The 22,268-nt window shown below is 39.0% G+C and overlaps 1 protein-coding gene and 1 long non-coding RNA gene across 3 annotated transcripts in view; one reads left to right on the plus strand and one right to left on the minus strand.

Moving 5' to 3' along the window:
* Window positions 1-22,268, plus strand: part of LOC114492349 (cytochrome P450 3A12) — a 192,284-nt gene that overhangs the window by 34,520 nt on the left and 135,496 nt on the right. For both annotated transcript variants that reach the window (XM_036019883.1, XM_028506593.2), the window contains exons 10-11: window positions 14,808-14,968; window positions 17,853-18,079. In XM_036019883.1, coding sequence (XP_035875776.1) covers window positions 14,808-14,968; window positions 17,853-18,079 — 388 coding nt within the window. The remainder of the gene's footprint in view (window positions 1-14,807; window positions 14,969-17,852; window positions 18,080-22,268) is intronic.
* On the minus strand, window positions 1,206-21,282 carry LOC118499246. The gene is made up of 3 exons (XR_004901772.1): window positions 21,271-21,282; window positions 18,321-18,325; window positions 1,206-1,585 (listed from the first exon to the last, which is right to left on the minus strand). It is a non-coding gene; the product is annotated as an uncharacterized LOC118499246 (long non-coding RNA).

Below are 22,268 nucleotides of genomic sequence, written 5' to 3' on the forward strand. Positions count from 1 at the left end.
TTTTTATGTGTACATTGTTCAACAGAGTTACCACCAAGCACATGTGGCTATTGCACACTTTGACATGTTAGCAGTGGAACTGAAAACTGAATCTTATATTTAATTTTAATTAATTAAGATGTAAATAACCACATGTAGCCAGAGGCTACCATATTGGATAGCACAACTCTAATCTTTGAATATCATGGGGTATATCCTAACTGGGGGAAAGAATTTGATAGTTGAATTTACCCCAACAGTATCATAAAAATGACCATTGAAAAATCAGAACTCTGTAGACCTTTCTAGTTTTTAGTTGTGAATCACAAGGTTGTGGGGGATTACTGTGTTTATTTCAGTGCGCTAAGTACCTTAATGTCCTGATGCAGTTCCAAGCAAATAGAGTAGAACTTAACCACATTTATCCTCTGAGGAGAAAATTTAAAAGGTGGCTGATTTGATCACGAGAGCTGTTTGCTGAGCATAAAATAGAACAAAGAGAGGGGGCATGTCCTGAGAAAGATGACTTTCAAGTCATGATTGAATAAACACTGCTAATTCCACTCACTGGACCCTACGTTTCTACATTTCATGCTGTCCAATGCCCTTCTATCAGCACATTCTTTCTTCTGCTATTTTAATGCCACTGATTAGACTACTAAGATCAATCACTTGTCTTCTATATTTTTTTTCTTTCTCCATAGTTTATGCATATATCTGAGATCATTGATTTTGAAAACATGTGCCCCAGGTCTTCTATTACCTGATGCCTCTTAAAAGTATAATCCATGTCTCTTAAGCTGGATTGTGCATACAAATCACCATGTGACTTGAAAGTTCATACTGTGATTCGATAGTTCTAGCATGGGGTTTGACATTCTGCATTTCTTTTTTTTTTAAGATTTTATTTATTTATTTTTAGACAGAGGGGAAGGGAAGGAGAAAGAGGAAGAGAAATATCAATGTGTGGTTGCCTCTCACATGTCCCCTACCAGGGACCTGGCCCACAACCCAGGCATGTGCCCTGACTGGGAATTGAACCTGTGACCCTTTGGTTCACAGGCCAGTGCTGAATCCACTGAACTACACCAGCCAGGGCAAAATTCTGCATTTCTAATAAGCTCCCAGATACTGCTGATGCTGCTGGTCCATGGATGATACCTTGAATAGAAGACTTTATCTGTAGCCCATTCTTGTTCTCTTAAGTTGCTGAAAACATGTTTTTATACTGCAATGCCATGTGGGGACAGGGCCTCCCCAAACCAGCTGGGGAGGTCCATGCTGCCTAGATCCATGTTTTTTTGAAGAAATTTGTGGCTCAACATACCAACTAACTGAAATGGATGTCTTAGTCTTGGTTCATATTTTGTCACATAGAATTGAATAAAATGCAAAATGTAATATCATTTCTGAATCACCTCCCTTGATTGTTTGAATGTAAACTGTGGAATTTTAGGTTATGGCCAGTTCTGGTGGGTGTTTATCTGTGTTGTTTCTCTGAGGAAGGTCAATGTGAGTTGATAGCTCAGATTTAAGCAATATCTCCAGGTATCTTGATGAGTCTTGAAATTGTTAGTTTTCACTTTCTTCTAAAATAAAAATGCACCTAAGCAATAAAACAAACATGAGAACAAAATAGAAACAGAGACATGGAAATAAAGAACAAACTGACAGTGACCAGATGGGAGGTGGGAGGGGGACAGTCAGAGAAAAAAGGGGAAGAGTCACGGAACAGGTATAAAGGACACATGAACAAAGACAATGGGGGAGGGGCTGAATGTGGAAGATGGGGAGAAAAGGGTGGAGGAGAGTAATGGTGGAAAGATGAGGACAACTAATTAATTTTAAAAAATGCATCTTCCTGATTTTGGACTTTTTCCTCAAGGGAAGAGGCTACAATAGAAAATGCCTATTAGGGGCCATTGGCAGAGTGTCCAAAACTGACTGCACTCAGCTTCCTTCTTGTCATCCTCATCCAGTGAAAACACTGGCTCTTGCAGTTGCTTGACAGACAGGTTGCCGTGGAGGAAAGACGTGGAAGGGGAGGTGACACCATGAACCTCAGGGGCACCTCTCCTGCCATTCTGGGTGGAAGCTAGTCCTAACTCTCAAAGAAGCTTTATCTCACCACAGCAATTGATAAGACCTACAACTTTAAGTAAGTTAACTGCTCCTGGATTTCAACATGTATTATCCATTTCTTCTGTTCTTTAGTAATTACCAACACCTAGAAGCCACAGCAATTATTACCTGGAAAGTGCCAGGTAATGTTAAAAGACTTATCAAGGTACTGACCACTAACTAACTGCCCAGCGCACCTTCCAGCCCATGTCCTCGGCATGAGGGATTCAACATGATGATTTCACTGTTAGACTACAAATTACTGGATAGAAAGTGACCTAATCAGTAAATTCAGATTTTTTAATGGTAAGGAAATAGCAAAGATCTCTACAACCACTTAAAATATTTAATATAAATTAAAATGCAGGGAAAGGGGGACATACGTCTTTCTCAAAAATATTTCCCACGTAAAACCACAGGTGTTTTGGCTCAACAAGCCTGGATATTTAGTACTTTGTGACATCAACTCTGGTTGCTTAGACCATTTATCAAAGAACCAGAAATGCTAAAAAAAAACCCTAAAATACTATTTTTAACAGTAAGTAAAATAATGATTTTAATACTATTGAACATTCATCAAGTTAACCTCATACATATAACTTCTAGGTTTTTCTATTTAAAGGTTTCATGGAAAGACTTTCAACCTAAGTGTTTATCTTCCATTGGCAATTTCCAGTTTCTTACTCTTTCTCTCTCTCTTTTTATTGTTGTCCAAGTACAGTTCTCTCCATTTTCCCACCACCACTCCCACCACCCCAGCCACCCCCACTAAACACCCTGAATCCTACCCAACTCTGGCCTTATCCATGTGTCCTTGATACATGTTCTTGGAAGACCTTTCTCCCTTTATCCCCTGTGATCATCTCCCACCTCCCCTCTGGTTACTGTCAGTTTGTTCTTTATCTCAATGTCTCTGGTTATATTTTGCTTGCTTGTTTGTTTTGTTGATTAGGTTCCACTTGTAGGTGAGATCATATGGTATTCGTCTATCACCACCTGGCTTATTTCACACAGCATAATGCTCTCCAAATCTGTCCATGCTGTTCTGAAGGCTAGGAGCTCTTTCTATCTTTTTGCTATGTAGTATTCCATTGTGTGAATGTACCATAGTTTTTTAAAAAAAAATATTTAAATTGTTGTTGCAGTACAATTTTCTATTTTTTACTTGCATCCCAACCCACCCACCCAAACCTCCCCTCCTCCCTCCCATTTCCACCCCCCCTAGTTTTTATCCATGTGTCCTTATACTCATTCCTGTAAACTCTTCCCCAATTCCCCTGAAATTCCCCTGAAATTTTCTCTCCTCTCCCCTCTGAACTCTGTCAGTCTGTTCTTTATTTCAGTGTCTTTGGTTATATTTTGCTTGTTTCTTTGTTTTGTTGTTTAGGTTCCTGTTAAAAGTGAGATCATATGGTATTTGTCTTTGACTGCCTGATTTATTTTGCTTAGCATAATACTTTCCAGTTGCATCCATGCTGTTGCAAAGGGTAGGAGCTCCTTCTTTCTTTCTGCTGCATAGAATTCCATTGTGTAAATGTACCATAGTTTTTTGATCCATTCATTTACTGATGGGCATCTAGGTTGCTTCCAACACTTGGCTTTTGTAAATTGTGCTGCTATGAACATTGGGGTGTATAGGTTCTTTTGGATTGGTGTTTTAGGGTTCTTAGGATATAATCCTAGCAGTGGAATTGCTGGGTCAAAAGGCAGATCCATTTTTAGTTTTCTGAGAAAATTCCATACTGTTTTCCATAGTGGTTGTACTAGTCTGCAGTCCCACCAACAGTGCACTAGGGTCCCCCTGTTACTGTTTGAAGATGACATGATAGTGTACATAGAAAATCCTATAGACTATGCTAAAAAACTGCTTGACCTAATAAACGAATTTGGCAAAACTGTGGGATACAAAGTCAATATCCAGAAATCAAAGCCATTTTTGTATATCAACAATGAAATAGCAGAAACAGAAATCAGGAAAAAAATCCCATTTGACATAGCAAAAAGAAAAATAAAATACCTAGGAATAAATCTAACCAAGGAAGTAAAAGACTTGTATAAAGAAAACTACACAACACTGAAGAAAGAAATTAAGGAAGACACAAACGAATGGAAACATATACCAAGTTCATGGATTGGAAGAATTAACATCATCAAAATGTCCATACTACCTAAAGCAATTTATACATTCAATGCAATACCTATTAAAGTACCAATGGCATATTTCACAGACATAGAACAAACACTTCAAAATTTATATGGAATCATAAATGACCCCGAATAGCTGCTGCAATTTTGAGAAAGAAAAGCAAAGTAGGAGGAATCACAATACCTGATAACAAACTGAATTACAAGGCCACTGTAATCAAAACAGCCTGGTACTGGCATAAAAACAGGCACATAGACCAATGGAACATAACAGAGAGCTCAGAAATAAGCCCAAGTCTCTACAGTCAATTAATATTTGACAAAGGGGGCAGCAACATAAAATGGAGTAAAAACAGTCTCTTCAACAAATGGTGTTGGGAAAACTGGATAGCTATATGCAAAAAAAATGAAACTTGAGCACCAACTTACACCTTATACAAAAATAAATTCAAGGTGGATAAAAGACTTAAATATAAACCATGTCACCATTAAAGTCCTAGAGGAAAACATAGGCAGGAAAATCTCAGATATTTCAAACAGCAACATTTTTACTGATAAATGTAAAGAGCAAGGGACACAAAGGAAAGAATAAACAAATGGGACCTCATTAAAATAAAAAGCTTCTGCACAGCTAAAGAAAACAGTATTAAAATAAAAAGAGAACCAACTGTATGGGAAAACATATTTGCCAATGATACCTCAGACAAGGGTTTAATCTCCAAAATAAATAAAGAACTTACACTACTCCACTCTAAGAAGACAAGCAACCCAATTAAAAAATTGGCAAAGGACTTGTACCATAGTTTTTTAATCTACTCTTTTACTGATAAGCACTTGTTGCTTCCAACATTTGGTTATTGTAAATTGTACTGCTATAAACATTGGGGTACATAAGTTCTTTTGAACTGGCGTTTCAGGATTCTTAGGGCATCATCTCAGCAGTGGAATTGCTGTGTCAGAAGGTAGTTCCATTTTTAGTTTTCTAAGGAAATTCCATGCTGTTTTCCACAATGGCTGCGCCAGTCTGCATTCCCACCAACAGTGCAGTATAGTTCCCTTTTCTCTACAACCTCTCCAGCACTTGTTGTTTGTAGATTTGTATATGATGGCCATTCTGACTGGTGTGAAGTGGTATCTCACTGTGGTTTTAATTTGCATCTCGCTGATGGCTAGTGATACTGAGCATCTTTTCATATGTCTCTGGGCCCTCTGTATGTCCTCCTTGGAGAAGTGTCTGTTCAGGTCCTTTGCTTATTTTTTAAATTGGTTTGTTTTTCTTCCTGGAGTGGTCATGTGAGGTATTTATATATTTTGGAGATCAAACCCTTGTCTGAGGTATCGTTGGCAAATATATTTTCCCATACAGTTGGTTTCCTTTTCATTTTGCTAATGTGTTCTTTAACTGTGCAGAAGCTTTTTATTTTGATGAAGTCCCATTTGTTTATTCTTTCTTTTATGTCCCTTGCTCTGGGGACATATTGGTGAAAATATTGCTGCGTGAAATATTTGAGATTTTCCTACCTATGTTCTCTCCTAGGACTTTTATGGTAATACAATTTATATTTAAGTCTCTTATCCATATTAAGTTTATTTTTGTGTATGGTGTATGTTAGTGGTCATTTCCATTTGTTGAACAGGCTATTCTTACTCCATTTCATGCTGCTGCTACCTTTATCAAATATTAATTGATCATAGAGACCTGGGTTTATTTCTGGGCTCTATTTGGTTCCATTGATCTACATTTCTGTTCTTATGCAAGTACCATACTCTTTTGATTACAGTGGCCTTATAATACAGTTTGATATTAAGTTTGTGATCTCTCCTACTTTGTTCTTCTTTCTCAAAGTTGCTGTGGCTATTTGAAGTTGTTTATGATTCCATATAAATTTTTGAAATGTTTGTTCTATATCTGTGAAATATGTCATTAGTATTTTAATAGAGACTGCCTTGAATCTATAAATTGCTTTGGGTAGTATGGACATTTTGATGATGCTGATTCTTCCAATCCGTAAACACAGTATATGCTTCCATTTATTTGTGTCTTCCTTAATTTTTTTCTTCAGTGTTACATAGTTTTCTGAGTACAGGTCTTTTACCTCCTTTGTTAGTTTTATTCCTAAGTACTTTGTTTTATTTGTTGCTATAGCAAATGGGATTTTTTTCCTGATTTCTGTTTCTGATATTTCATTGCTGATATACAAAAATGTCTTTGATTTCTAAATATTGACTTTGAACCCTGCTGTTTTGCCAAATTTGCTTATTAGGTTGAGTATTTTTTTGGTGGAGTCTATAGGGTTTTCTATGTATGCTATCATATCATCTGCAAGCAGTGACAGTTTTACTTCCTCCTTTCCAATTTGGATGGCCTTTATTTCTGTTTCTTGTCTGAGTGCTGTGGCTAAGACTTCCAATACTATGTTAAACTGAAGTGGTGAAAGCGGACATCCTTGTCTTATTCCTGATATTAGTGGGAAAGCTTCTAGTTTTTCCCTGTTGAGTATGATGTTGGCTGTGATTCTTCATATATGGCCTTTATTACATTGAGGTATGTTCCCTCTACTCCCATTTTGCTGAGTCTTTTTTTTATCACAAATGGGTGCTATACCTTATCAAATGGTTTGTCCTCATCTATTGATATGATCATGTGATTTTTGTCTTTCCTTTTGTTCATGTGATGTATTACATTTCTTGATTTGTGAATATTGTACTATCCTTGCATCCCTGGGTTGAATCCCACTTGATCATAATGTATCATCTTTTCAATGTATTGCTGGCTGTGGTTTGCCAATATTCTGTTGAAGATTTTAGCATCTATGTTCGTCAGCAATATTGGTCTGTAGTTTTCTTTCTTTGTTCTGTCTTTATCTGGTTTGGGGATTAGGATGATGCTGGCCTCATACAAAGAGTTTTGGTGTCTTCCCTCTTCTTGGATGTTTTGGAATAGTCTGAGAAGAATAAGGGTTAGCTCTTCCTTTAATGTTTTGTAAAATTCTCCTGTGAAACTTTCTGGTCCAGGGCTTTTGTGTGCTGTAATTACAATGTCCATTTTACAAGCTGTTACTGGTTTAGTCAGGCTTTCTCTTTCTTTTCATTTGTTTTGGAAGATTATATTTTTCTAGAAATTTGTCCATTTCACCCACCTTTTCAAATTTCTTGGCATAGAGTTGTTCAGAGTAATTTTTACAATGCTTTGTATTTCTGTGCTATCAGTTGTAATCTCTCATTTTTTTATTTCTGGTTTTGTTTACTTGTGTCCTCCCTCTTTTTTTCTTGATGAGTCTGCTTATAGGCTTGTGGATTTTGTTTGTCTTTTCTTTTTTTAAAAAAAAATATATTTTATTGATTATGCTATTACAGTTGTCCCATTCCCCCCTTCCTTCCACTCCCCCCTGTACCCCCCTCCCACCCACATTTCCCCCCTTTAGTTCATGTCCATGTGTCATACTTATGAGTTCTTTAGTTTCTACATTTCCCATACTATTCTTGCCCTCCCCCTATCTATTTTCCACCTACATTCTAGGCTACTTATTCTCTATACCTTTTCCCCCTCTCTCCTCCTCCCACCCCACCGCTAACCCTCCATGTGCCCACCATTTCTGTGGTTCTGTTCCTGTTCTAGTTGTTTGCTTAGTTTCTTTTGGTTTTGCTTTAGGTGTGGTTGTTCATAATTGTGAGTTTGCTGTCCTTTTACTATAAATGTTTTTTTCTTTATCTTCTCTTCTTAGATAAGTCCCTTTAGCATTTCATAAAATAAGGGCTTGGTGATGATGAACTCCTTTAACTTGACCTTATCTGAGAAGCACTTTATCTGCCCTTCCATTCTAAATGAGAGCTTTGCTGGATAGAGCAATCTGGGATGTAGGTCCTTGTGTTTCATGACTTGGAATATTTCTTTCCAGCCCCTTCTTGCCTGTAAGGTCTCTTTTGAGAAATCAGCTGACAGTCTGATGGGAACTCCTTTGTAGGTGACTGTCCCCTTATCTCTTGCTGCTTCTAGGATTCTCTCCTTCGTTTTTACCTTGGCTAATGTAATGATGATGTGCCTTGGTGTGTTTCTTTTTGGGTCCAACTTCTTTGGGGCTCTCTGAGCTTGTTGGATTTCTTGGAAGACTGTTCCCTTTGCCAGATTGGGGAAGTTCTCCTTTATTATTTGTTCAAATACGTGCTCAATTTGTTGCTTTTCCCCTTCCGATTCTGGTACCCCTATAATTCGGATATTGGAACATTTAAAGGTGTCTTGGATGCTCTTAATCTTTTCCTCAATTTTTTGAATTCTTATTTCATCATGCTTTCCTGCTTGGTTGATTCTATCTTCCTTCTGGTCCACTGTATTGTTTTGAGACTCATATTCCTTCCTTTCACTATTGGCTCTCCTCAGCGTATCTTCCTGCATCTCTTTTATGGTAACCTGCATCCTTTCATCTAAATTGCATCCCAAATCAACCAGTTCCGTGAGCTTTCTGATCACCAGTGTTTTGAACTGCGCATCTGATAGATTGGCTATTTCTTGGTCGCTCAAAAGGATGAGTCCTGGGGGACTGATCTGCTCTGTTGAAAACATATTTTTCCCATCTCTCCTTTTTTTTTTTTCTGGTCTGGTTGCTCTTGTTACGGTGGGGGGTGGAGCCTTAGGTGTTCACCAGGGCTGGGCACCCCAGTCACTAGATTGTGACGTTATATGTGGGGGTGGGGCAGGAGCGGGACGGGAGAAAACAATGGCGATAGTTCCGTTCTCCTGGACTCAGAACCTTCTCTGGGCTCCTGGGCTGCGAGTTCTGCCCTGGTCCACAATCACTACCCCTCTGAGTCTGCCATCCGCAGCTTGCGTACTCAGGGATCACTGCTGCATTCTTGTGCCCCTGGATGGCTGTTGCGCCGATTTCACGCCAAACTTTCCCCGGCCTCCGCGTGCCCGAGCCAGCCCCGCACCCGCCCAGCTCGTCTTCTCCTACCAGTCCGGATGAACGCATCAACTTCAACTTCTTGGCTGCCCGACTTCCATTCAGATAAATCCTCTGCCGGATCTGGGTGTTATTCTGAGTGTAAATTATTGTTTTTCTTTTGTTTGTTTGTTTGTTTGTTTGTTTGTTTTTCTAATCTTGGTTGTGCGAGGAGATACGGTGCATCCACCTATTCCTCCATCTTGCTGGAAGTCCAGCTGTTTGTCTTTTCAAAGAACCAGCTCCTGGATTTATTTATCCTTTGTATTATTGCTTTAATCTCTGTATCATTCAATTCTGCTTTGATCTAGGTTATTTCCTTCCTTCTACTCACTCTGGGCTTTGTTTGTTGTTCCTCCATTCTTGTAGATGTAGGGTTAGGTTGTTTATTTGAAATGTTTCTATCTTTTTGGGTAGACCTGTATGTCTATGAATTTCCCTCTCAGGACTGCCTTTGCTGTGTCCCATAAGTGTTGGACTTTTGTGAGTTCATTTTCAACTGTTTCCAGAAACTTTTTTGATTTCTTCCTTGATCTCATTATTAACCCATTCATTGTTTAATAGCATCCTATTTATTGTCCATGAATTTGAGTGTTTTTGAGCTTTTTCCTTGAGGTTGGTGCCCAGGTTCAGCTCCTTGTGGTTCTAGTAAATGCTTGATATGTTTTCAATTTTCCTGAATTTGTTGAGTCTTGGTTTGTGTCTGATCATGTGGCCTGTCTTTGAAAATATTTCATGTGCATTTGCAAAGAATGTATATTTTGTTTCTTTGGGATGAAAGGTTCTATATACACCAGTTAAGTTCATTTGATCTAGGACATTGTTGAATGCTGCAATATCTTTGTTGATTTTTTTTTGGAAGATCTATCCATTTTTGACAGTGGTGTGTTACATTTCCCTACTATAAGTATATTGCTGTCTATATCTTTTTTGAAGTTCCCCAAGATTTTCCTAATGTATTTGGGTGCTCCTATATTGGGTGCATATATGTTTATGCTTTCCTGATGGATTCTTCCCTTGAGTATTATGAAGTGTCCTTCAGTGTCTCTTTTTATGGCCTTTGTCTTGGAGTCTATTTTGTCTGATATAAGTATTGCTATCCTAGCTTTTTTTCCTTGTCTGTCTGCATGGAATATTTTTTTTTTTTTTGCAATGCTTCACTTTCAGACTGTGTAGGTCTTTTGTTCTGAAGTGGGTCTCCTGTAGGCAGCATATGTATGGGTCATATTTTCTTATCTGTTCAGCTACCCTATGTCTTTTGATTGGAGCATTTAATCCATTAACATTTGAGGTTATTATTGTTAGGTAGTTATTCATCCCCATTTTACTTCCTTTATACCTGTGTTCCTCTCTCTCTCACTTTTTCTTCCTTTTCTTAAAGCAGTCCCTCTAGCATATCTTGCAGAGCTGGTTTGGTGGAGGTGTATTCTTTCATCCTTCTTTTGTCTGGGAAGTTCCTTATTTGGCCTTCCATTTTAATCAAGAGTTTCTCTGGATAAAGTAGTCTTGGATGCAGGCCTTTGGTTTTCTTCTTTTTTTTTTCTTTTTTTAAAATTTTATTTTAATCATTGTTCAAATACAGTTTTCTCCTTTTTACTCCCAATGGTTTTCATTACCTGGAATATTCCTTGCCAATTCCTTCTAGCTTGTAGTGTTTCCATTGAGAAATCAGTTGCTAGTCTTATTAGGCCTCCCTTGTGTGTTACTTCCTGTTTCTCCTTTGCTGCCTTTAAGATTCTCCCTTTCTCTTTGAATTATGCCATTTTAATTATGATGTGTCTTGGAGTGGGCCTCTTTGGGTTCCTCCTGATTGGGACCCTCTCTGCTTCCTGGATTTGTGTGACTTTTTCTCTCATCAAATTAGGGATGTTTTTCATCATTTCTTTTTCTTTTTCTTTTTTTTTTTCCAGAAAGAATGGGCTTTAAAAAAAAAGATTTCATTTATTTATTTTTAGAGAGGGAAGGGAGGGAGCTAGAGCGAGAGAGAAACATCAATGTGTGGTTGCTGGGGGTCATGGACTGCAACCCAAGCATGTACCCTGACTGGGAATCAAACCTGCGACACTTTGGTTCACAGCCTGCACTCAATCCACTGAGCTACACCAGCCAGGACTCATCATTGCTTTTTCAAACAGGTTTTATATCCCTTGTTCTTTTTCTTCTCCTTCTGGTATCCCTATTATACAGATATTGTTAGGTTTCGTGTTGTCCTGCAGTTCCCTTAACCCCCTCTTCATTATTTTTGAGGCTTTTTTCCTTTTCTTGCTCTTTCTGGGAGTTTTTTTTTTTCTAACTTGTCCTCCAGCTCACTGATTCGATCCACTGCTTCATCTAGCCTGCTTTTAATTCCTTCTAGTGTGTTCTTCAATTCAGAAATTATATTCTTCATTTCCTCTTGACTCTTGTTGATAGTTTCTATGTCCTTTTCCATGCTGGTGTAATTCATAGTAAATTCCTTGTAGCTTCCCTGTAACTTTTGGTAATTTTCACTCAGCTCATTGAGCTTCCTTATAACCATTTTTTTTTTACTCAAAATCTGATAGTTGACTTTTCTCTATTTCATTTAGCATTCTTTCTGAGGATCCCACCTTTCTTTTCATTTGGAGGTTCTTACATCGTCTTCCCATTATTGTGAGACTCTTCTTGTTTGACTCGGCTTCTTAAATTGATCTATTTTGAGTCCCTGAGTTTGTGGTGTGAAGTTCTATAGTAGGAAACCTGTGAGATTCAGTGGTGCAGTCTCCTTGATCTTTTGAACTTAATGCTCATTGGATGCCATTTATGGTGGCTCTCTGGATGTAATTGGGTTTTTATTATTGTTGGATTTTTCTTTGGTGGGCCCTTCCCTTCAGCTGGTTGACTGAGGGTCACTCCACCCACCACATCTTATATGCTGTTGTGCACATACTGCCAGAACAAAACTACAAAACCCAGAGAAGAAACACACATCTCCAAATATATCTCCTCCTGCCCCACAATCCCATTATCAACAGCAAATGAGCCCATATTAATAAGGGTGTAAAGAGATTAAAACTGTTAAAGAAAGAAGAGAAACAAACTATAGTATAAAATCTAGTGACTTAATATGCACAAACTTGATGAATAAGAAATGAATGTTAAAAAGCTATGCAGGAAAGAAATGATCACTAATCATGGGGAAGACCACAGTGGATTTCATCTTGGTAGCCTCTAGTATTTACCACTGTTTTTCCTTTCTGGATCTGCCTCTAGTGATGTCAGATGTTGACCCCATCTGACCTAGGCAGCCTGCTCTGAGACTGCCAAGGGATCTACTGTCTGTGGCTGTCTCCTTCAGTTGTTAATCTAGTCAGTCTGCACTCAGCAGTCAGGCTTAAGCACCACAGAACCAAGGCAGAGTCTCTCCTGGGGTTAGGGTTGTTGTTTCCCATCAGGCTGCTGCCACTTGGAGGGGAGTGGTTTGCCTGAGGAGGATGGCTGCTGCTTTATGGGGGATAACTCAACACCAGGATCCCATTGGCTACTCTCTCAGTTCTCTCTCAAAAGCTTCCATCCCTATTCTCTCGTCAGGCATCTCTAGCCCACTCTGCCCCTGCCTTTGCTGGAGCCCCAGGTAAGTGGCTACAAATGAAAATTTGTGCTTTGATCCTTTAAATGGCTCTTTGTGTCTCCAGCTGTACATCTGTGGCAGAGAGCAACCCTGTCACCTTTTGCCACCAATTGTTATCTGTGTGCTTTTTGGGCTCTGGTGCTCTAAGCTGGGGATCCCAGCTTAGGGTTTAGATCCCACACTTCTCAGGGGGATCCAACCAGTTGCTTAATTATCCATCTGGTGCTGCCAACTGTGAGTGCCCAACCAGGCTTCTCTAGTCTCCACTGCACTCCTTACCAGTCAGTGAGTGCTGAAGATGATTCTTCTGTGTGTCCAAGGTTACGTGGCTGCTCTCTCGCTATTGGTCAGTTGTTTGTTTCAGGTGATTTCTCCACTATTTAGTTGTTATTCCAGATTGGTCTGGGGAGGAAATTAGTGTGGCTTCCATTTACTTCTCCACCATCTTGCCTCTTCCTCAAATATTATTCATTTAAATATATTTCTGTTCTAAGTCCATTACAGGATCCATTCACATTTAACACCAATTTAAAAAATATTGCTAAAGGGCTAAAAAAGCAATGTTTTTTAAACTTTCCACTGGAAAGTGGTGTGGGTCCCTGCCCCTCTCCTGTGCTGGGCAACCACAAGCTACGTGAAGAGTCCAGAATCAGGGCTGTCCAGGCATTTCCATCAGTAGGTCGAGCAGACGTTTCCAGCCTAGCCATATTCAAATCCGTGCACTCGCCTGTTGTCTGCCTGATGTCACAACAACCAGCCACCTCATTTATCCCACACACTTGTAGCAGGTGACTGTTACCTATGTGGGACTCTTTGTCTGGCAGTCCTAGGGGTTCTAAGGCCAGACCCTTGTGTTAAAACCTGTGAGCACTTACTAGTTACCAGACCAAAGCAGGAGGAAGTGCTGGTTCGCTTCCTGAGAAGTTTCTGATGACCCATGGAAACAGGCCTGTTGGCTGATGTTTAGCTACAGTAAAATCTAATCTACAAAATATTCCATACAAAACTGGGAAGAAAATTCAATTTTCCTTTTCCATTTAAGTGGGAAACATTAAGCATTATATCAGCATTTTCTAAGAAAAGAAAACTGGAGAGTGAAATCATACAGGCATTTTCCTCCCATTCTCTTCATGTGTTTGTACCAGGCTGGGGGTGTGGGTGCCCAGCTTGCTTGTTGGCAATGGGGATGGAGTACCAGGGTCCAGTTGGCCTCACCTGTGGGACATGAGAGCTACAGCCTCTTCCTTCCACTCTGCTCCTTATCTATAAGAATTGGGTGGATTTTGACATTAAAATCTGTCCCAGTTCAAAAACTCAGTGTTTTTTTAACCAGAACTAGCACTAGTGTACACCTTCCCTTCTCTCCTCCAAATTCACTAGACAGATTGATTGACACTATTTATAGAGAAAGAACAAATGGTTACCTAAGAGTATAAATATGAGAAATCTATTCCAAATGACTTTCTAAAGAAAATGTGTGGAGTCATTTTTGACCATGAGAAAGTTGTTGGTATCTTTGATTTTTTTAAAAAATTGAATTTATTGAAGCTTTTAAAATGTACTATATTTAAAGTAAAATAAAATCAAGCTGTGTGAAACAAATAAACAAAAAAGATCCTTTAATTTTTTCCCTCATAAGCCTTAGTATTGCAAATCATCTCAAAATTTTTTCCTGGGGGAGAATGCTACCCTATATTACTTGTAGCTGAGCTACTTTTAGGATTTTTCAATAATGTGATGCATATGTTACAGAAAAATGCTGTCTCTGGAACTACACAGCTATATTAGTGGCAAGAGTGACATGACCAAGAACAGATGGCCAAGAATTATGTAGACATTTGGAAAAACTGGATTAAGACTTCTTTTCCTTTTTCTGGATCCATAAAATAAACATCACAGTGTAAACCCCTCCCAATTTGATCTGAACTAATATCCATATTTTTCTACTAGCAATTTTGAATTTCATATGGATTTATCACCATCTAAATTGTGAGAATGTACATTTACCTAAAATGTCTTTCTTCTCCTTTTAGCTCTGTCTGATCTGGAGCTCATCGCCCAATCTATAATCTTTATTTTTGCTGGCTATGAGACCACTAGCACTACTCTCTCCTTCCTTATGTATTTATTGGCCACTCACCCTGATGTGCAGCAGAAACTGCAGGAGGAGATTGATACCACATTTCCCAATAAGGTGAGTGGGTGGTACCTAGAGAGGGAGGGAGAAAGTGAAACCTTAGCAAGAGTGCCTCCTCACCACTTCCTAGGAAAATTTTTGCAAAGGGCATAAGCATCAATTCTTTTACCTGTGCTATTTAGGAAGGAAGTAAAGAAGCAAAAATAAAGAAATATGGGTAATGTATGCTATTTACAGATGATAAGATCTTTGAAAAAAGTTTTTTCCTGGCATATCAGTTATCTGTTACCACAATAAATGTCAAGTGAGAATCAAAAAACCTCAGTGGCAATTATCAATAAACATATATTGCTCAGGTGTCTGGATAGTTACCTGTGTTGATATTGATTAGATTTGCTTTGATCTGGCCTTCGGTTGAGCTGCCTAGGTGACTCAGCTCTATACATCCCCCACATGTCTCCCGTACTCCAGATAACTAACCTGGGTGTGTTCTCAGGTAATGGTCAAGGAAAAGAGCAAGAAGCCCAGTCAGTCATATGGGTGCCTTCGAGAACCCTGCTTGCATCACACTTAGCCACATTCCATTGGTTCAAAGCATGCCACATGGCCAATGCCAGCATTATAGTGGGAGGGTACCACAAAATTAGATGACTGAGGGCATGGACACAGGAAAGGGTGGAGAATTGGCATAACCACCCTTGGTAAACATTGCAGACAAGGAGAAGCCTGGTATACTGAAAAAAGTGCAGGGTAGGAAATAAAAGACAAGGGTTTGTGTCCAGACTAGCATTTTGGACAGGTCACATGACCTTTCTGAGTCACAGGTCTTTCAGTTACAAGGTAAAGATTATAGGTGCTACCTACTTAGAGAGTATCTTTCTTCTCTAGGAAAGCCCATATTGGGATTCTTTTGATAGCAATAACATGGAAGTCACTAAGAGACAGAGACTAGCTAAAGCACTGTGTTCTGCTTTTAAATAGTAGTAATACAACAACAAAAACAGCACTAATAGCTAGCATTTGCATCTTAATATATATGTCTCCAAGTGCCTTGTTTTAATAAGTGAATTTAATCTTTAAAAAATTCTGTATTAGTCAAGATAGGCTAGGTTATGTTTCAGTAACAGATTGGTCCTCAGATCTCAGTGGCTTTACATAGCAAAACATAACTTCTAATATTTATATGTCCAACATGGGTTGTTAGAGGAGGATGGGAGTAGGAGTCTCTGTTCCACAAAGTTACTAGGGAAAATAAGCTAAAAAGGCCCCACTTTCTTGTAGCTGCACTCTCTGGGATATGAGGCCTTTGTGTGTTTGGTTTGTTTGTTTGTTTGTTTGTTTGTTTGTTTTGAAGAATATAGAACTGGAGTAATTGCTCAGTAGGTTTTCATATGTTTTCATCCTGAACTGACATACGTCACCTGAGCTCACAGCCCATTCTCAAAGCTGGTTTTCCCTAACTTCAAGTGGGCTGAGAGATGTGGCGACTACATGGGTATTGAGTGAGCTGTGAATATCTCTACCACACAATCTATGAAGTGTCAACTCTAATTATCTCCATGTAACATATCAGAAAACTGAGCTATCAAGAGGTGAAATAACTCATACACGAGTCATGTAGTTAGTGGTGAAGAAGCCACTAGCCAAACCTTTATCCTCTACAATATGGCCCTTTCAATATAACACTAAATGATACCAAATATTGCTCACACTGTTTTCAGGTATCTGACAAAACTGGAATTCTTTGTGGTGGGAAGAGACTGGCTTCTGGGGCTGGAGAGTCTTGTTTGAGATCTTTACAGCTACCCATCAACCCCTGAAGCAACAACTAGGAGACTGTTCCAGAAAGGCAGCATGGGACTGAATGGGGTTCCGCATGTTTATAACTTGCACTAGAATGAACCGTGTGCTCTGGTAGCTAGCATCCAGTCCTACCTTTCTTTTGCCATATTTGCTTTAGAAAGGAACTCATTTCTCTCCAAATTATTTATAGTTTCTATAACTATATAATATAGTGTTTCTCTCCAAATTTTTTTATTAAATATTTTTTATTTTTATTGTTGTTCAAGTTCAGTTTTCTGCCTCCCTCCACTGCACCCCTCCCCACCATCCCAGGCTTCCCCACCTCCCTTCCCTCTTTCCACCCCCCTTGGTTTTGTCCATGTATCCTTTATAGTTGTTCCTGTAAACCCTTCACCCTTTTTCCCCATTATCCCCTCCCCTCTCCCTTTTGGTTACTGTCAGTTTGCACTTGATTTCAATGTCTTTGGTTATATTTTTCTTGCTTTTTTGTTTTGTTCATTAGGTTCCAGTTAAAGGTGAAATCATATGGTATTTGTTTTTCACCACCTGGCTTATTTCACTTAGCATAATGCTCTCCAGTTCCATCATATATATCATCTAAAGAGCTAGCAAGCAGAATTTTTAAATTTTATTTCTTTATTTTTTATTGTTGTTCTATTATAGTTGTCTCGCCTTTTTCCCCATTTCTCTCCCCTGCCCTCCCCACCCCCACTCTCACAGTCAATTCCCACCCTCATTGTCCGTGCCTGTGCAAGCAGAATTTTTCAACTAAAAAACTTTATGTCAGATAGGAATTTTGCTCTTTTACACATTCTCTTTCCTTGGTACAGAAGTGTGACCTCTCTTTTGAAAGGATACAGTGACGTTGGCATATTTCAGTTAAGAGTAAGAGGAATTTCAGTTCCTGTTCAGAGTATTGTCCCAAAGTTTCCCATCGAGATAACTACTCCACACATCTCAATGGGACATTAAGCAGGTCAAAGGACAGGATAGATATTAAAATGTCTATAAATCCTAAGGTCCTTTACAAAAAACAAGGTATTCTTTGAAGCTCCTAACATTCCTATAGAATGACATAGACTGAGTTGAAAGTTGATCCCAAACCTTAATTTATCAAAACCTCTTTCTTTCTTCCCAGGCACCTCCCACTTATGATGCTCTGGTCCAGATGGAGTATCTTGACATGGTGTTGAATGAATCTCTCAGATTATTCCCAGTTCTTAGCAGACTTGAGAGAATGTGTAAGAAAGACGTGGAAATCAATGGGGTGTTCATTCCCAAAGGGACAGTGGTGATCGTGCCAAGCTTTATTCTTCACCGAGACCCAGAGTACTGGTCAGAGCCTGAGGAGTTCCGTCCTGAAAGGTACTGGGCCCCTGGGAAAGGGAACCCTCCCTGATCCAGGCTGCTTGGGACATATGTTGATGTCTGTTAGTACAGATGAGAAACTTATGATTATACAATCATTTATATGTACACATTTTTACTTTACTTTTCTTTTTTGCCTTTTTTAAATTTTGTTCAAGTACAATGTCCTTGATACATGTTCCTTTAGACATGTTCCTTGATGACTGTTACCCTACTTTCCTCCGTTATTTCACACCACCCTCCCTTTTGGTTGCTGTTAGTTTGTACTTTATTTCAATATCTCTGATTATATTTTGCTTGCTTGTTTGTTTTATTAATTAAGTTTCATTTATAGGTGAGATTATATGGTATTTATCTCTTACTGCCTGGCTTATTTCACTTACCACAATGCTCTCCAATTCCATCCATGCTGTTTCAAAGGGTAGGAGCTCCTTGTTTCTTTCTGCTGCATAGAATTCCATTGTGTAAATGCACCACAGTTATTTGGTTCACCCATTCACTGATGGTCACTTAGGTTGCTTCCAGCACTTGGCTATTGTAAATTGTGCTGCTATAAACCTTGGGGTGCACAGGTTTTTTTAATTGGTGTTCCAGGATTCTCAGGGTATAATCTCAGCAGTGGGATTGCCCAGTCAAAAGGCAGTTCCATTTTTAGGTTTGTTTTATTGTTGTTTTTTTTTTTTAAGGAAATTCTGTTTCCCACAGTGGCTGCACCATTCTGCATTCCCACCAACAATGCACTAGGGTTCCCTTTTCTCCACAACCTCACCAACACATGTTGTTTGTTTATTTGTTTATGACGGCCATTCTGACCAGTGAGAAGTGGTGTTGCACTGTAATTTTAATTTGCATGTCTCAGCAGCTAGTGATGCTGAGTCCTTTCATATGTCTCTGGGCCCTCTGTATGTCATAATTGGAGAAGTGTCTTTTCAGATTCTTTGCCCATTTTTAAATTGGGTTATTTGTCTTCCTGGAGTGGAATTCTTATGTATTTTGGAGATCAAATTCTTGTCAGAGGTATCATTAGCATATATATATTCCCATATGCTTGGTTTCCTTTTCGTTTTGCTGATGTTTTCTTTAGTCATGCAGAAGCTTTTTATCCTGATGAGGTCCCATTTGTTTATTCTTTCTTTTATGTCCTTTGCACTAGAGGACATATAGGTGAAAATACTGCTGCATGGAATAGCTGACATTTTCCTGCCTATGTTCTCCTCTAGGACTTTTATGGTGTTGTGACTTATGTTTAAGTCTTTTATCCATCTTGAGTTTATTTTTGTTTATGGTGGAAGTTGGTGGTCAAATTTCATTTTTTTTCCCATGTAGCTGTTCAGATTTTCTAACTCTATTTCTTGAGGAAGCTATTTTTACTCTTTAAGCATTTTATGCTTCTTTCCCCTTTGTCAAATATTAATTGATCATAGAGACCTGGGTCTCTATGAAATAAACCCAGGTCTTATTTCTGGGCTCTATTTGGTTCCATTGATCTACATTTCTATTCGTATGCAAGTACCATACTGTTTTGATTACAGTGGCCTTATAATATAGTTTGATATTAGGTTTGTAATCCCTCCTACTTTGTTCTTCTTTCTCAAAGTTGCTGTGGCTATTTGAAGTTGTTTATGATTCCATATAAATTTTTGAAATGTTTGTTCTATATCTGTGAAATATGTCATTAGTATTTTAATAGAGACTGCCTTGAATCTATAAATTGCTTTGGGTAGTATGGACATTTTGATGATGCTGATTCTTCCAATCCGTAAACACAGTATATGCTTCCATTTATTTGTGTCTTCCTTAATTTCTTCAGTGTTACATAGTTTTCTGAGTACAGGTCTTTTACCTCCTTTGTTAGCTTTATTCCTAAGTACTTTGTTTTACTTGTTGCTATAGCAAATGGGATTATTTTCCTGATTTCCATTTCTGATATTTCATTGCTGATATACAAAAATGTCTTTGATTTCTAAATATTGACTTTGAACCCTGCTGTTCTGCCAAATTTGCTTATTAGGTTGAATATTTTTTTGGTGGAGTCTATAGGGTTTTCTATGTATGCTATCATATCATCTGCAAGCAGTGACAGTTTTACTTCCTCCTTTCCAACTTGGATGGCCTTTATTTCTCTTTCTTGTCTGATTGCTGTGGCTAAGACTTCCAATACAATGTTAAACTGAAGTGGTCAAAGCGGACATCCTTGTCTTGTTCCTGATATTAGTGGGAAAGCTTCTAGTTTTTCCCTGTTGAGTATGATGTTGGCTGTGATTCCTCATATATGGCCTTTATTACATTGAGGTATGCTCCCTCTATTCCCACTTTGCTGAGTGTATTTTTTTTTTAATCACAAATGGGTGCTATACCTTATCAAATGGTTTGTCCTCATCTATTGGTATGATCATGTAATTTTTGTCTTTCCTTTTGTTTATGTGATGTATTACATTTCCTTTTTTAAAATATATTTTATTGATTATGCTATTACAGTTGTCCCATTTCTCCCCTTCACTCCCCTTCACCCTGCACACCCTCTCCCACCCACATTCCCCTCCTTTAGTTCACGTCCATGTGTCATACTTATAAGTTCTTTAGCTTCTACATTTCCCATACTATTCTTGCCCTCCTCCTGTCTATTTTCTACCTACCATCTATGCTACTTATTCTCTGTACCTTTTCCCCCTTTCCCCCAACCCACTTCCCTGTTGATAACCCTCCATGTGATCTCCATTTCTGTGGTTCTGTTCCTGTTCTAGTTGTTTGCTTTGTTTTTGTTTTTGTTTTAGGTGTGGTTGTTAATAATTGTGAGTTTGCTGTCATTTTACTGTACATGTTTTTTATCTTCTTTTGCTTAAATAAGTCCCTTTAACATTTCATATAATAAGGGCTTGGTGATGATGAGCTCCTTTAACTTAATCTTATCTGAGCAGCATTTTATCTGCCCTTCCATTCTCCATGAAAGCTTTTCTGGATAGAGTAATCTTGGGTGTATGTCCTTGCCTTTCATGAGTTAGAATACTTCTTTCCAGCCCCTTCTTGCCTCTAAGGTCTCCTTTGAGAAATCAGCTGACAGACTTCTGGGCACTCCTTTGTAGGTAACTGTCTTCTTTTCTCTTTCTGCTTTTAAGATTCTCTCCTTATCTTTAATCTTGGGTAATGTAATTGTGATGTACCTTGCTGTGTTCCTCCTTGGGTCCAACTTCTTTGGGACTCTCTGAGCTTCCTGGACTTCCTTGAAGTCTAATTCCTTTGCCAGATTGGGGAAGTTCTCCTTTATTATTTGTTCAAATAACTTTTCTACTTGTTGCTCTTCCTTTTCTCCTTCTGGTACTCCTATGATGTGCATGTTGGAACGTTTAAAGATGTCCTGGAGGTTGGTAAGCCTCATTTTTTTTTGAACTCTTGTTTCTTTATTCTTTTCTGTTTGGTTGTTTCTTTCTTCCTTCTGGTCCACTCCACTGATCTAAGTCCCAGGTTCCTTTCCATCACTATTGGTTCCCTGTACATTTTTCCTTTATTTCACTTAGTGTAGCCTTCATTTTTTCATCTAATTTGCAACCATATTCAACCAATTCTGTGAGCATTCTAATCACCAGTGCTTTGAACTGTGCATCTGATAGGTTGGCTATCTGTTGGTTGCTTAGTTGTATTTGCTGTGGAGCTTTGATCTGTTCTTCCATTTGGGCCATTTTTTTTGTCTTGACGCACCTGTTTTGTACTGAGTGGTGGAGCCTTAGACGTTCACCTAGCGGGAGGCAACACAGTTGCTGGGTTGTGACACTGTATGTGGGGACAGGGTCTTAGAGGGAACTATGGTACATGCTCCACTCTGTTCCAGATTTGAGTCCTGACCACCACTTTCCCCAAGCAAACTGGGCCCTTCTGGTGCTGATTACTATGTGAATAGGTTTGTGTACATCCTGGGACCCTGTAGGTCTCCAACACAGTCTCCTGTGGGGCAGGGGGTGTTTTCAATTGGTGTTTTGAGGCTTTAATTCCCAGTGCTGAAACCCTGGGTTGCGTAGTCTGTCTCGCTCCCCAGTTTTTCCTGGTTTATCTGTGCACAAACGTGGGACTACCCGTTTTGCCAGGTGCCTTGCGTGCCATGCCCCTCCACAATCCACCACCTTGCTAGGTCCTCCTGCTGCTGTCCTGTGTGCTGGGGTCTGCCAGCCACCACTTTTTTTGCCACAACCCA

Source organism: Phyllostomus discolor, chromosome 3 (assembly GCF_004126475.2).
Source record: "Phyllostomus discolor isolate MPI-MPIP mPhyDis1 chromosome 3, mPhyDis1.pri.v3, whole genome shotgun sequence".
NCBI classification, from domain to species: domain Eukaryota; kingdom Metazoa; phylum Chordata; class Mammalia; order Chiroptera; family Phyllostomidae; genus Phyllostomus; species Phyllostomus discolor.